General features: G+C 39.9%; 1 protein-coding gene across 4 annotated transcripts in view; it reads left to right on the plus strand.

Annotated features, from left to right (window-relative positions):
- AIG1 (androgen induced 1) overlaps window positions 1-12,919 on the plus strand; it is a 127,976-nt gene that overhangs the window by 37,800 nt on the left and 77,257 nt on the right. For all 4 annotated transcript variants that reach the window (XM_055809590.1, XM_005230172.4, XM_055809591.1 and 1 more), the window contains 2 exons: window positions 1,207-1,362; window positions 9,696-9,797. In XM_055809590.1, the coding sequence (XP_055665565.1) occupies window positions 1,207-1,362; window positions 9,696-9,797 (258 nt within the window). The remainder of the gene's footprint in view (window positions 1-1,206; window positions 1,363-9,695; window positions 9,798-12,919) is intronic.

Here is a 12,919-nt window from a genome sequence, read left to right on the forward strand (position 1 = left end):
CTTACGATCATCTACATTCTGCAAAGTTGTACACACATAATAAATTGTGTTTTGCAACATCTGGGTATGTGCTATTCTTACGTCTTACAGAGGATCTGCTGCTTAGTCAGAGACTCCTAGTCAGAGGAACACTTAAATTTACAAAGAAGATTTCTAAATTAGTACTCCATGCTTGCTTTGAAAAACACATTGTATGTATTTTAAGCGTATGTTTATTTTTTTTGATGAATCACTGTGTAGTTTGGGAATTTGTTTTGTTATTTTTTTACCTGAGACTACCTGACGTGTGTGGGTTTGTAACCTGGGCTTCCAGCTCAGGGAGTAAACGAGCTGCGTGAACTTCCTCCAAACTGTGCTAGAAGGATGCACAGGTCCTCAGGCAAGAGCATTCCTGAGCTAGCTTACTACAGTTTTCCTAAGCTAATTAAGGAAGAAAAACACAGTGAGCAAACTATGATGAAGTCAAGTTTGAACCAAATCAGTGGGCTCAGCTGATTAAACTACCAATTTAATATCAAAGATGATCATATGATGGTGCACACAAACATGTAAATGCAAAAAAGAAAAAGGCAGGTAAATGAAGTCCGCCATCACAAAAAGAAAGCTTGAATTACTCCTGCAGCAGCATGCTCATTCTGTCATTCGCTACCTGAGTGGTGACAGGTGTGCCGAAGCCCAGGCCGTGTGCTGCATCTCTTGGGAAGTCTCAGGCACCTTCTTGGTCTCTGGGTGGAGTGTCTGGGGCAGGCAGGGTCTCCACGGGAGACCTCCTGGTGCAAGGGAAAGAACCACTTTTCTTTTGTCTTTCCTTTCTTTTTGCAGGGAGTGTTCCTCACTTTTTCCGCCTCAGAGGTAAATGCTATGGCTTTGGGGCCAAGTTGCATGGAGTTAAGCAGGAAGGGGTGGCTGCAGTTCAGTCCCTGGCGGGTGGCAAATATCTGAGGTGAGGGTGGGAAGTCCTTCCTTCCACTCACATCGATTCCCCCCATACATGAGCAGCAAGGTGTGTGCAGGGCTTTCAGTCTAGAAGCGCAAGTGGCTTTTATGTGCACACAGTCTACCCATGTTTAAGGGGCTGATGTTTTCCCGTGTCAATTTCCATGTCAATTTCATGGCAATATTCCTCATGTGTACCTGTGTCCAGCCTGCTCTCTGCCAAAGGTCTGGTCTTCTCTGTGTTCAAGAGTGTGTTCCCCTTCCGTGCAGGTTATCCAGGCTGTCTTCTTCGGGATCTGCGTCTTGACTGACCTGTCCAGTCTTCTCACTAAAGGAAATGACAGTCAAGAGCAAGAGAGGCAGCTGAAGAAACTCATTTCCCTCCGTGACTGGGTGATGGCTGTTCTAGCTTTCCCTGTTGGAGTGGTAAGTGTGGTGTTAATCTGCCCATGTCTTTACAAATTGGGTGAGCAGTGTTATTTACTGATTGTTTTCTGGCTAAAAGGCTTTCCCACCTCTCTGCAAAAGACTGCAGAAAGGGAAAAATGGTAGAGAAAATTTTAACAACTCTTGTTTTTCACAGGTGTAAGGGAGCGCTGGTGTTGCTGAAATGATTTTTGGTTCATTAAAAATATGTACTTTACAATAGGAACTTGATTGTGCAAGTTATTTCAAATGTGAATTGTACCAGCAGCATCTTGAGAATCAATTTGGACTTTTTCTGCACAGTGTGTCATAATTGGGAGTAGTGGGAGGGCTGGCTGTGGCATGTTTCACACTGTAACAACCTGACCACAGTTCAGGCAGTAAGCCGTCTTGTCATGGGCAAGAAGGAAAGTGAGAGTCCAGGTTGCTCCCTGTTAATCCCATAGGGGATTCAGGGCTGACAGAAGAAATGGGATAGGAAAACAAGGGGGTTGTCAGTAATGTAAAAAAGCACACAAGGTATGGAAAAATATTGGTTTTACATGTCTTTTTCAAGAGAAAACTATTTTTTGGATCAGGTCCTACTCCACTGGGACATTGCTGTCAGTGGCAAAAGGTGCTGAGTGTCTTTATGTGTCTCATACCACACTTTGAAAGCAGCCAAAACTACAGAATGTCATGGGTTTTTACATGGAAGTGTGATCTATGTCAGTCTAAGTTTAGGTTACATTAAAAAAAATGTGTGAACCTTTCATTAAAGTATTGCTTTTATTGTAATTCACAGTCAGGCTTTAATTCTAGGTTTTTATTTCAGTGTACAGTAGTTCAAAATAAATTAACTAGAAACAATTTTTTTTCATCGTAGGACTACTAGATGAGGTCTCTAAAGTTGTACTGTTTCACAAAAGCTGATCACTTATTGTCAATTGACAGCAGTTAACATATCAATCTATCATGTATAATTTTGTATATTTAAGAGATGCTTCGTTAAAATGTGATTTCACCATTTCTGTGGGATTTCACAATGCATGAAGAAATACAGGATCCTTTCACAAAGTTAGAAAATGCAAAGCATATGTGAAACTTTGCAGGTATTTCTTTCATAAAAACCCAGCAGGTAACCTTCCCTTATTGTACTTGCTGGCCCACCTCTTGGGAGCTGTCACAGTTCATGCTGGGGTGACAGACTGCAGTTCTCCAGACATGGTAGAGGAAACTACATCAAATAATACAATTTTTGTAAAAAAATAAGTGCGTAAACAGGCTTGCAAATATGTATTTTTATGGGTGCAGAAATTTCATAAAATCATAGAATGGTTTGGGTTGGAAGGGACCTTAAAGATCATCCAGTTCCAACCCCCTGCCATGGGCAGGGACACCTTTCACCAGACCAGGTTGCTCAAAGCCCCATCCAGCCTGACCTTGGACACTTCCAGGGATGGGGCATCCACAACTTCTCTGGGCAAACCTTTCCAGTGCCTCACCACCCTCACAGTAAAGAATTTCTTCTTAATATCTAATCTAGATCTGCCCTCTTTCAGTTTAAAGCCATTCCCCCTTGTCCTGTCACTACATGTTCTTGTAAAAAGTCCCTGCCCAATTTTCTTGTAGCCCCCCTTTAGGCACTGGAAGGCTGCTGTAAGGTTCCTCCAGGGCCTTCTCCTCTCCAGGCTGAACAACCCCAACTCTCTCAGCTGTTTTCACAGGAGGGGTGCACCATCCCTCTGGTCAACATTATATGTTACATTTATATTTTAAGGGAGATTGGGAATTAGAAGTAGTTGTGATTGTGATTAGCAACACATGCTTTTCCTACTGTGTTGATAGTAGAAGTGAAGGAGAACAATATTACATTATTTGTCTTTATTTAAAGAGTGCCTTTTTCATTTTATTTAAGTGCCTTTTTCATTCTAGAAGTGTAAGCCTTTACGTGCATCAAAGCACACTCTCCTTGGCGCTCCCATGCCATTCAGGATTCAGGGATTCTCTCCTGCCACTGTTTTAGCTCTGTACTGTTGTCTGTGTGCTCCTGCACCCCCACAGTGTTCCTCACCTTGAAAACTTTCAAGATCTTGGAGAATTTCAGATTCACTTTGTCTTGTCAGTTCTGCACATTTCTTTCAGGCGTTGTTTCTCTTGCCACCACCAGTAAGCGAGGAATGGCAGCTAGCCATTGCCTGCATTAGAAGTACTGTTGCAACATTTACAGGTCAGCAGTTCTCTAGAGATGTGTTGCATACCTCAGCTAGGTTTTCATACAGAAACAACTTAAGTCTTAACCAAAAAAAAAAAAAAAAGAAATCCAGAAAATAGTAAGAAGTGGCCATGCTCATTGGGCAGATGCTGTCCATTTCCAAAGGTAGCTTTTCTGTAGTGAGGGGTACCAAGTGACTACCACATATTATTTCACTTTACTTCTTATGAGAAAAGCCTAAAAAGGTTGTTTTCATTGTTGTTTCTTCTCCTGGCTACTGGGAGGCAAACAGCAGCCCTTCATAACTTAACACTGGCCTCCGCTCCTTCCTGAGACCTGATCTTCTCCAGCAGTGCCCATCACACCACAGCTACCACTTGCCAAAGCCTTGCCTGAGGGACTGCCAGCCACTGTGGGCTGCTCTTCAGTGGGATTATGGGTAGGAAGAGTTCAGGGCCTGAAAGTAGCAAACATCTAACAATGACTTTGTTCTCTAAAGAGCTATTTATGTGTAAGAAAATACCCAGTGAAATTTTGGTATGCGGAGGTGCTTGTTAGAAGGAAGATATTAAACACCGGAGTGTCTGCAGAAAAAAAGTTAAAGTTCCCTTGTTTCCCATATTCTCTCAACAGCTTCCTAAAAAAAACCAAACCAAACCACCCCAAAACAAAACAAAAAACCCAAACCAGAACAAAAGAAGTTCAAATGCAGACTTTCTTTCTTTGAGACTCACCCACCTAGCTCTCCATGGAGCTTCTCAGTGGTTTCCAGCAGCGACACAAGGGAACCTTCATACATAAAAATGGACAGATGTGAATAAAATCCTTGTTGGATTTCTAATGTAACAGCAGTGGTCATGCTTAAGTACTTGTCAGTTCCCTTAACATCTAAATTATTTTTATTGCTCAGTGTTTTACACAGGGCATGTTTAGGGAATAATGCAAATACTGGGGGAACATTTTAAAGCCCCCTAACTGTAGTTTTTCAAGAGCAATTCAACACAATTTTTTCTGTATTCCCTGCTTACTGAAGCCCTTGAGATGACTTGTTCTGAAAAACAGATGAGAAAAGGGGTTTCCACTCCCAAGTCAAACAATGATGTGTGAAAACAAAGAGGTAACAAAATAAAGTATTTCATTTTTAGTACTTCCTAAAGAAGTCTTACATATAAACCACTTGGGAAGTCTGACCACCAATCTCCTCCCACCTTCCAGAGGAGGGGAAAGAACCAGCCCAAGGGCAAACAATCTCCTTGGGTGGCTTTGCAACAAATCAGATCTTGCAAAATCTTTGCCGCAGATCATCTCTCTCCAGTGTTGTTTTATGCATTGTGTATCTTTGGGGGCTGAGATAAAACTGCATTGCCAACCTATCGTTTTGTTTAGAAGCATCGAGAAATAAATATGAATTTCTTTGAAGGACACAATGACTACTGTTTACCCATTGTTGCTCTTCTTAATATGACTCTTAAAATAATGAAATCAGAAATCAATAGACCAATTTTCTATGCAGTAAAGCTTTATTCCATGAAAAGTCTGTGGGCAACACTTCCTGGCCCTTTTTCAGTTTATTGTAAGCCTGGGTTACTACTTAAATGCCTAAGAGATCAGGAAGCATCCATTGAAGAAAAAGGCTTGCATGGACACTTTAGAAGTTTATTACCAATTCTCAACTATACTAGCTGCACTTACCCCCCTTTTATCAGTGTAAAGGAGATTTATATTGGGAATAATTTACACTGCTAGAGAAGTGCGAGACACACTTAAAGTCAGAGACTACACCAGTGTTTTAGACTATCCCTACTTTTTTCTGTTTGTTTGACAGATCTTGAAGTTGGCGAGTTTCTGTGTTTAATTAGCATTTCATGTAAACTGTATATGGTTTTATCAATATGTTTCTTATAATTTGTACTAAACAAGAGGAAGAAGAGACAAAGCAGGCATTTCTAGTTTAGGACTGTGTTTAATTGAAATAATAATAAGAAAGAAAATTGATACTGTTACATATTAGAAAAGAGATTGCTGCCTAGAAAATCACAAACTCTACCATTGAGGGTTTATATCATGTAGCTTTAATAGCTCTTTTGGGGTCTGAATCTAAACTGACAAGAATTATCTCATATTTTTTATATTATACTTTTATGCTTATAAAAATCTGTGATACAAAAAAAAGCCAAGCATGCTTTCTTATCTCTTGTTTCTCTTTACTGATACAGTCAAAAGTAATCTTCTACTTCTGTAGATCATCAGTAATGCTGATCTGGGATCTTATCCCAAGAAAAGATGTGTAGGTATTTGCTCCAGTCTCCTACTTACCTTGTTATTTGACCAGACTACAAAATACTTTTATTTCCATTACTGACTTGACCACGTCAAAATCTCTCTAGTCTAGATTTTGTCTTCATCTGTAGTGTTGTGGTAGCTGGTGATGGGAGCATGAGCAAGCAGTGATGCCATTGCCTCCTGAACTCTGTTCTCCGAGGAAAGTCTTCCCTGGTTTTCAGTTCCCACTCCTTGTGATTTCCTTCACTGGCCTTTCTGGAATTCATTTGGTGTGATACTGTGCTAGCACTAGATCCCACCTAAAGCCAGTACCATGCAAATTTGTGCTTAGTGTGATCTACCTTTAGTAACACTTTGCTTCTACGTGTAATGCCTTTAACCCTCAAAGAGGCTCACAAATGATATATTTATACTCACAGTTAACTGCAAATGTCTTGGGAGATAGCCAGAAAGCTTACCTTTAAGAAGTACTTAGAAGAAATTTTGTCAAGGTCAAAGGGTTGGGTTTTTTTTTTTCTTTGTCATGAGGCCATCCAGGAAATGAGTGAACTGAGCTGTGTAGCCCAGCCAGAAACAAAAACACACAGTGCAGGAAAATATAGTTCCACTGGGTTCATTCTTCGTTTGCATAACATTTCTTGGTCGGGCTCATGTAAAACAGCAAATTATGCAATTCTTTTCACTGGCTTTCCTCTCGTAGTTTCTACTTGCTTCCATTTGTGGTGTTTTGATAAAGCCTCTTGTTTTCCCTTTTGAATCATCAACCATTTCCCAACTTGTTCTTTAAAATTTTTCCCTTGGCAGTGCCACATGCTCTTCTCATGTCCTCTGAAGCTTCAGAGACAAAGGACAAAAACTCAAGGAATATCTCCTTAACTGGGAAAACAGAGTTTAGTTTTCAGCCTTGATTTTTTTCTGCTGCTGTGTATTTGTTTAGCAATACTTATGCCTGTGGCAAGCGAGCTGCTCCACACTTTCAAACCGTTTCCAAGGTCTGTTTGCAAATTTGAGGTCCCTCTGGTCTATAATGACCCTAGAGAAGATAAGTAGCAAATGAGGGACTCTTCCATTCTTTTATAAGTTGTTTAACCTTATGTTTAACCAAGTGATACCTGTCTTTGGAAAGCTGGCAATCTTATGAGTCTCCTGTTTTCTTCCTTGAATTCTGGGCCTCGAGCTTTTCTGAAGAGGAAGTGGAAGGGTGACATTTTTGCCATTTCACCTTGGGAACAAAAGAAAATAAAATATTTGACTCCCTGAAATATGCCTGCTGTGTATGAGCAGCCTGTTCAGCCTGGGAGGTGAGGGTAGTGCCATGACTGTCTCCACAACAGTGATGAATTGTGCCACAAGGAAGGCAGCATGAGCGACAGAGCTGCTGTTCTGATGGAGCCTTACACAGGCAGTGTAAAGAAGCAACTCAATTGTATCATGATCTGGCACTGCATGACCATGTGTGATCTTGGCAAAACCCAGCCCAAATAAAAGTCTACCAGTACCTAAGTGTAAGCATAGTAGAGGTGATTTAGAAGTACCAGACCAATAGTTGCTCATTAATCAAAGTAAACAAATTCAGAAGCAGCCAAGGTAGCTAAGTAGCAAGTTCCTGTTACAGTTTTTTTTTATCCATTCTTGTTACAGGTTTTTTTTTTTTTAGCCAGACAGTTCATTTTTAGTTCGTTTTGGTTCATAGTGCAATAGTTCATTTTTATAGCTCATTTTATCCAAATGAACTAATTATAAGGAAAGGTAAGGTGAACCATTCAGACACTGGAAGGGATCTTCCCCAGGGCGTTGTGTTAGTCTCATGTTGGGTCATGCTCTGAGACAGGTTAGTGCTGTAACACCTTGGGTTTTGCGCACTTCCTTTACCTTATGGCTGCCTTGTGATAGTGCTTTGCTAAGCAGCATTTGCCGTCTGTAGCTCCAGATGGCTGCAACCAGCTAGGCTGATCCTGTTCCATCCATTGGCTGACTTTGGTTAAGGGACAGATGGCATGTCCCCTCTTTTCTTATCTTTACCTCCTTGGCAAAGTCTATTGTTTTATTCTGCTCCACACAAAAATCACAGGTCAAAGCTTGCCAGCTTTGTTGCAGTCAGTTCAACCTAATCCTGGGTGATTCTTCTTGCTGTAAGACTTCCTTGGAAAAAAGCATTGTCAGTCTTGGTCTTCATGCACCTGAGAATATGCTTTTATGTCCCAGTTGGTCTTAGCAGATTCTCAGAGACCCACTGTGATAATACATGACTTCTAGGAAGCCTGTAGAGAAGAGGATACTTTGCTTCCATTTTCCCTGCTGTTCAGCTATTCATATCCTGGCACTTACATGTCAGCAGGTGCGTAAAGAGCTAGGCTGTGCCAATGCCAAGGCTGGCCCAGAAGAGAGACTTCTTGTGGGGTGCGTTATATTTGCAGTATTTTTCAGGCTGTCCATCATAACTCTTTTTTTCCCCTCTGTCCTCTGTGCACTAGTCAAATAGTCCAAGCTTATTCTGAGCAGGCACCAATAGCTATCATAACAGATGGACAAGTGTGTTGGAAACTAAGAAGCTATGTACTGTATGCACACTGAGGGAACAGTGTACTGGTTCAGGTCATTCACATAACTGGCTGGCCGGCATGCCTGTGGTTAGAACAAGGTGCCATTGATAAACTGCAACCTGAATTTAAGCTCTCCGAAGTCAGAAGCATATGAAACAACTTACACCTATGCTGTCACACACACTAGTAATTTGCTGATTTTGCTGTGGTGGCCCCGTATTTCTTGCATTTTCTTTTACTGACCCCCCAAATTACTCATAAAATCATGGGCCACGTCTTTGGATGGACTGACCTGCTGATCTCAGTGAAAGTGCTGTCTGGTGCCTCTCAAGCTTTAAACTTGGACTTGTCGCTACTGTGTAGAATTCCCCTAAAAACGGTCACTGAAACACTCCTGGGCCAGGTATTGGGTTTTACTGCTGTAAACAATAAGCCTTTTATTACTAGAAAACAGGCTCAAATTCAAGGTGAGAAAGAATTGTTTTAATTAAAAGATTACTTACTTTGTTCTTTCCCCAGCTAAGGTAAGCTAAAACTATTATTTCTGTATATTTTTGCAGCTTTATATTGTCTTCGCTTTTCAGACATCAAGGAATCTTTAAAGAATAATTTCTGCACACTTTGGCAAAAATTTAGCCTAATGCAAACTTTATCTGAGCCATCCATCCTGTCCTCAGCCTAGAGGAAACAGTGGTCTTTCACTGGGCTCCTGGTGAATAGTCTCTGACAAGAACTAAGTCAAATTTTGTGTTAACAAACGAGCAGGATACTAGTCCTCTTTTCTGCAGATTCCAGTCCATGAATTGTATGCAGAGTAGTAAAAGGTTAATTTTTTTTTTTTTTTTAAAGCTACTATTTTGATGGCTGACACAGAAAAGTGCAAAGGGGAGTTTATAGGCTTTTGTTCAGGGTAGAATGTTTCATATTTATATGTTCTATGAATTCCAAGTGATATTTTACCTGATTTTCCATTTGTTTTCTATCCTGTTAGTGGTGAAACATTATTTATGTGCTACATCTGCTACTAAAGTTTAGTACTGAGTAGTAATTTGGCCACAGGCATGTAAGTAAAAAATGAGGTTTTTTCCAGGCTGAAAGTCAAAAAAAAAAAAAAAAGGTCAAAATTCTTGTGAATGCAAATATTAATCCAGATGAACACTGTTTATTAAAGCAGGATTTGGTCAAAGAGCAATAATATCCATGTCTGTCCATAGATCGTTTGCTAAATGCCTCATTTTGCTATCTAAAATGTGTGGCTAATTGTTCAGAAGCATGTATTTTTAAATGTCTTGTCTTTTGTTTTTTTTCTTTAGTTTGTTGTGACGATGTTTTGGAGCATCTATATCTATGACAGGGAACTGGTTTACCCAAAGCTGCTTGATAATTTTATACCAGCGTGGCTAAATCACGGAATGGTGAGTAAAGTAACTCAAACACTTCCTTGCATAAACAGAAGTGTAAGACACTGATTTCCCTGTGCATGACTCTGCATACACTTAGAGCTAATCCCCCCAGAAGTGATTAAGGAGCATTGTTTGCAAGTAAGAATAACATCTTTCCTTCCTTGACTCTTGAGTCAAATTTGAATCTCTATTGGGTTGAAACAGTGGAGATTTGAACTTTTCCTAGTCCCATGCTAGTTGTGGGAATCAGCTGTTGTGATAAGGTACCTTTCCCAGAGCACTGTCACCCTCGTCATGAGGAAATTTAATCAAAAGAGACTCTTCTACTGAAGTCCTGACTTTGACAAATCTTGCTCTAAAATGACAGAAACACTTAACTGAGTGATTCTTTACTGTTCTACCGAAGTATAATTTGTGATGAAAATGTTTTGGTTAAAATGCTTGTTCAAAAAATCGCACTATGCTTTTTGAACTTGTATGTTTTTAGAAAAAAAAAAATAGAAGTAATTACTCATTTCTCAAGCACACCAGACTTGTGTAGCAGAACCTGTATCTGAGTATTTTTAATAATGTGGACTTCTATGCCATCAATGCAGAGTTTCAAAATTGTTGCATTGGTAATCATAGAAGTAGTTTCTTGAGAAGAACCTTTTCATCCCTCTCTGGTATGTCAAGTTGGACATGCTTTCTCTCAACTATATGTTTAAGTGTTAAGGGAATGATAAGGACACACTTTGCCAGCAGGTACTTAGACTGTTTATGTAGCATTTGGAGCTGAAAAGTGTCATGTTTGCTTCTCTAGTTGTGTCTGTGCAAAATGTTTTGTTATGACTTTGTTTTCCATACTGGGGCATGGCAAACCATTTGGCACTGGTGCTCATCAGTAGATGACAGCAGAGCTTATCCTTCAGGGTGTGAGTACTTTATCACCACAGCATATCAAGAGTTGTCTACTACTGCTGCACTTGATAAATAGGTCCTTTGTGGGGTGGGGCAGATGTCACTGCTCTTGATTTTCCCTAAATTGCATGTTAAAGGAGCAATATGAGAGTTAATACTGACAAGAGGAGCGTCAGCTTCTGCTAGGTACTACACTTCTACAATGTTTTGAAAGGCACAGCATGATGTCGTGTATGTGTAGAGCTGAGGAAAGAGCCTGATGACTCCTTCTGTGTTTGTTCAGACTGTCCTCCCTTGAGTTTTGAGGTCACAAACTGAACACTTGCAAACACTGCCAAGCCATACATACATTGATTTTTTCCCCACGCATCAGTGCCAGTTCTGATGACATTTCTTCCAGGTGACATTCCACATACTGAAGGTGCCTAACCTATAACATTTTTTTATGAATGAGCACTGTGAAGGGGTTGACAACAAGCAGCCCTATGTATTCAGGAAGTCTCCTCTGTGCCATAACTAAAAGGCAATTCAAACTCATGTTGCTCTGTAGAAATGTATACTTACTGAAATATCTAAAGAGGGCTTTTGTTTGAGATTCTTGGACATAATAGAGTGTTATGAAAAGACTTTTTTTTTCCAACTTGAAATATTGTAGAAGGCATTTTTGAAAGACTTTTGTAAAGGAATTGTTTGCTGTATCAGTCTCCATTTGTCCAAGAGTTCCTTTAGCTCAGTCACAGAGAAAGCTTATGGCTGTTGGGCTTTTCACCACCTTTCAGTCTAATTCTTTCTGTTGTTTTAGCCATCGTTTTATCTTTACCGGCTTTCACACTAATTAATTCTGATGCATTGCCCATCACAATATGAAGGGGTTCTTAAACTACTTTCAGGATGCTAGCATCTCACTTAGTAGTAGTTATAATTTTGACATGGCAGATTTTAGAGAATCTGATAGAGGTCCCCTTGGTGAAAGGGTAGGACCTCTGGGAATACAGTTTTAGAAAAGTCAGGACCCCTGGCTGTTGTTTTTTACTGAAATGAACATTTATTTCCATCTTTTCCTGCACGTTTTGACAGCAGCTGTGCAGAGTCAGTGACAATTTTTCTGAACGCAAGGGTAGCTGTACTGGAGCCTAACCTTGTACAACAAAATTCACACACGAGATTCATCAACCTTGGCAGAAAGAAATCTGTCAGTGAGAGGTGGGTCCTTTTGCTGATGAATTCCTCTTCCCTGTGAGCTTCCCCTGCAGTGCCAGGTGCAGCTCCTAAGAATCTGAGATCAAGTGTTACTTCACCTGTGAACACTCCATCCAGGTTTTTTCACAGCAGTAAACACGTATTTATCACAAAAAAGCCACAAAAAGTGGAAAATGTAAAACTATTTCCACAGTAAAAAGATTCCCTGCTTTAACTGAAAAGTCATATTTTCAAAAGTTTCTGACAGATGTATTATGAGCAGCTGTAACAACTTGCTCAACTCTGAACATCAGCCTGCAAGATCCACAGGTATAAAAGGAATGAAGATTCATGAAAACTGGCTGTAATAATAGCAATCAGATTTCCATTACTAATATCGACATGTATAAAAATATTTGGGAGTATTCATGCTTTGGAAGGATCTTGAAGGCTGTATGAAGAAATTGTTTGAAGGGTTGGCCCAATTCAGTGCATTAGCCCAAGCAGCAGTGGTTTGGGCAGCAGTGTCTGCTACTTTGTTAGGTTATAATAATTAGTTCCCATCCCCCTTTTTTCTCCCCCACTCTTTCCCATCCCTCCTATGCAGTTACAACATTGTCTATAGTTAAAAAAAACCCTGCTTTCTTGAATACATAGTAATGTCTTGCTAATACTCAAGAGCTGTCACTTTTTCATAGTGAAACTTTTTCAACATCTAAAAAATTCCTAATTATAAAAAAAATTCCTCTCTAGACATGGAAAACATAACGGAAATGAACCTCACAGCTATGCAATTCCATTACCAATTCAGTCTTAATATTGTTTATAAAGCTTCATAGAAACAGGAAGAGGCTCATGAGTGCACACAAAGATAGAAGCCACGAAGTATTTACCATGAAATTGCATATAATGTCAATAACTGTATTTCTATTACATATATATACATACACCCTCCATAATGATTAAAAGTATAATTCCCGTCTATAGAAAAATCTGTGTAGTAAGTGGTGCCTCATGGTACCTCATACATACAGATTCATACACCTGTGAAAGGC

This window comes from Falco peregrinus, chromosome 7 (assembly GCF_023634155.1).
Source record: "Falco peregrinus isolate bFalPer1 chromosome 7, bFalPer1.pri, whole genome shotgun sequence".
NCBI lineage: Eukaryota > Metazoa > Chordata > Aves > Falconiformes > Falconidae > Falco > Falco peregrinus.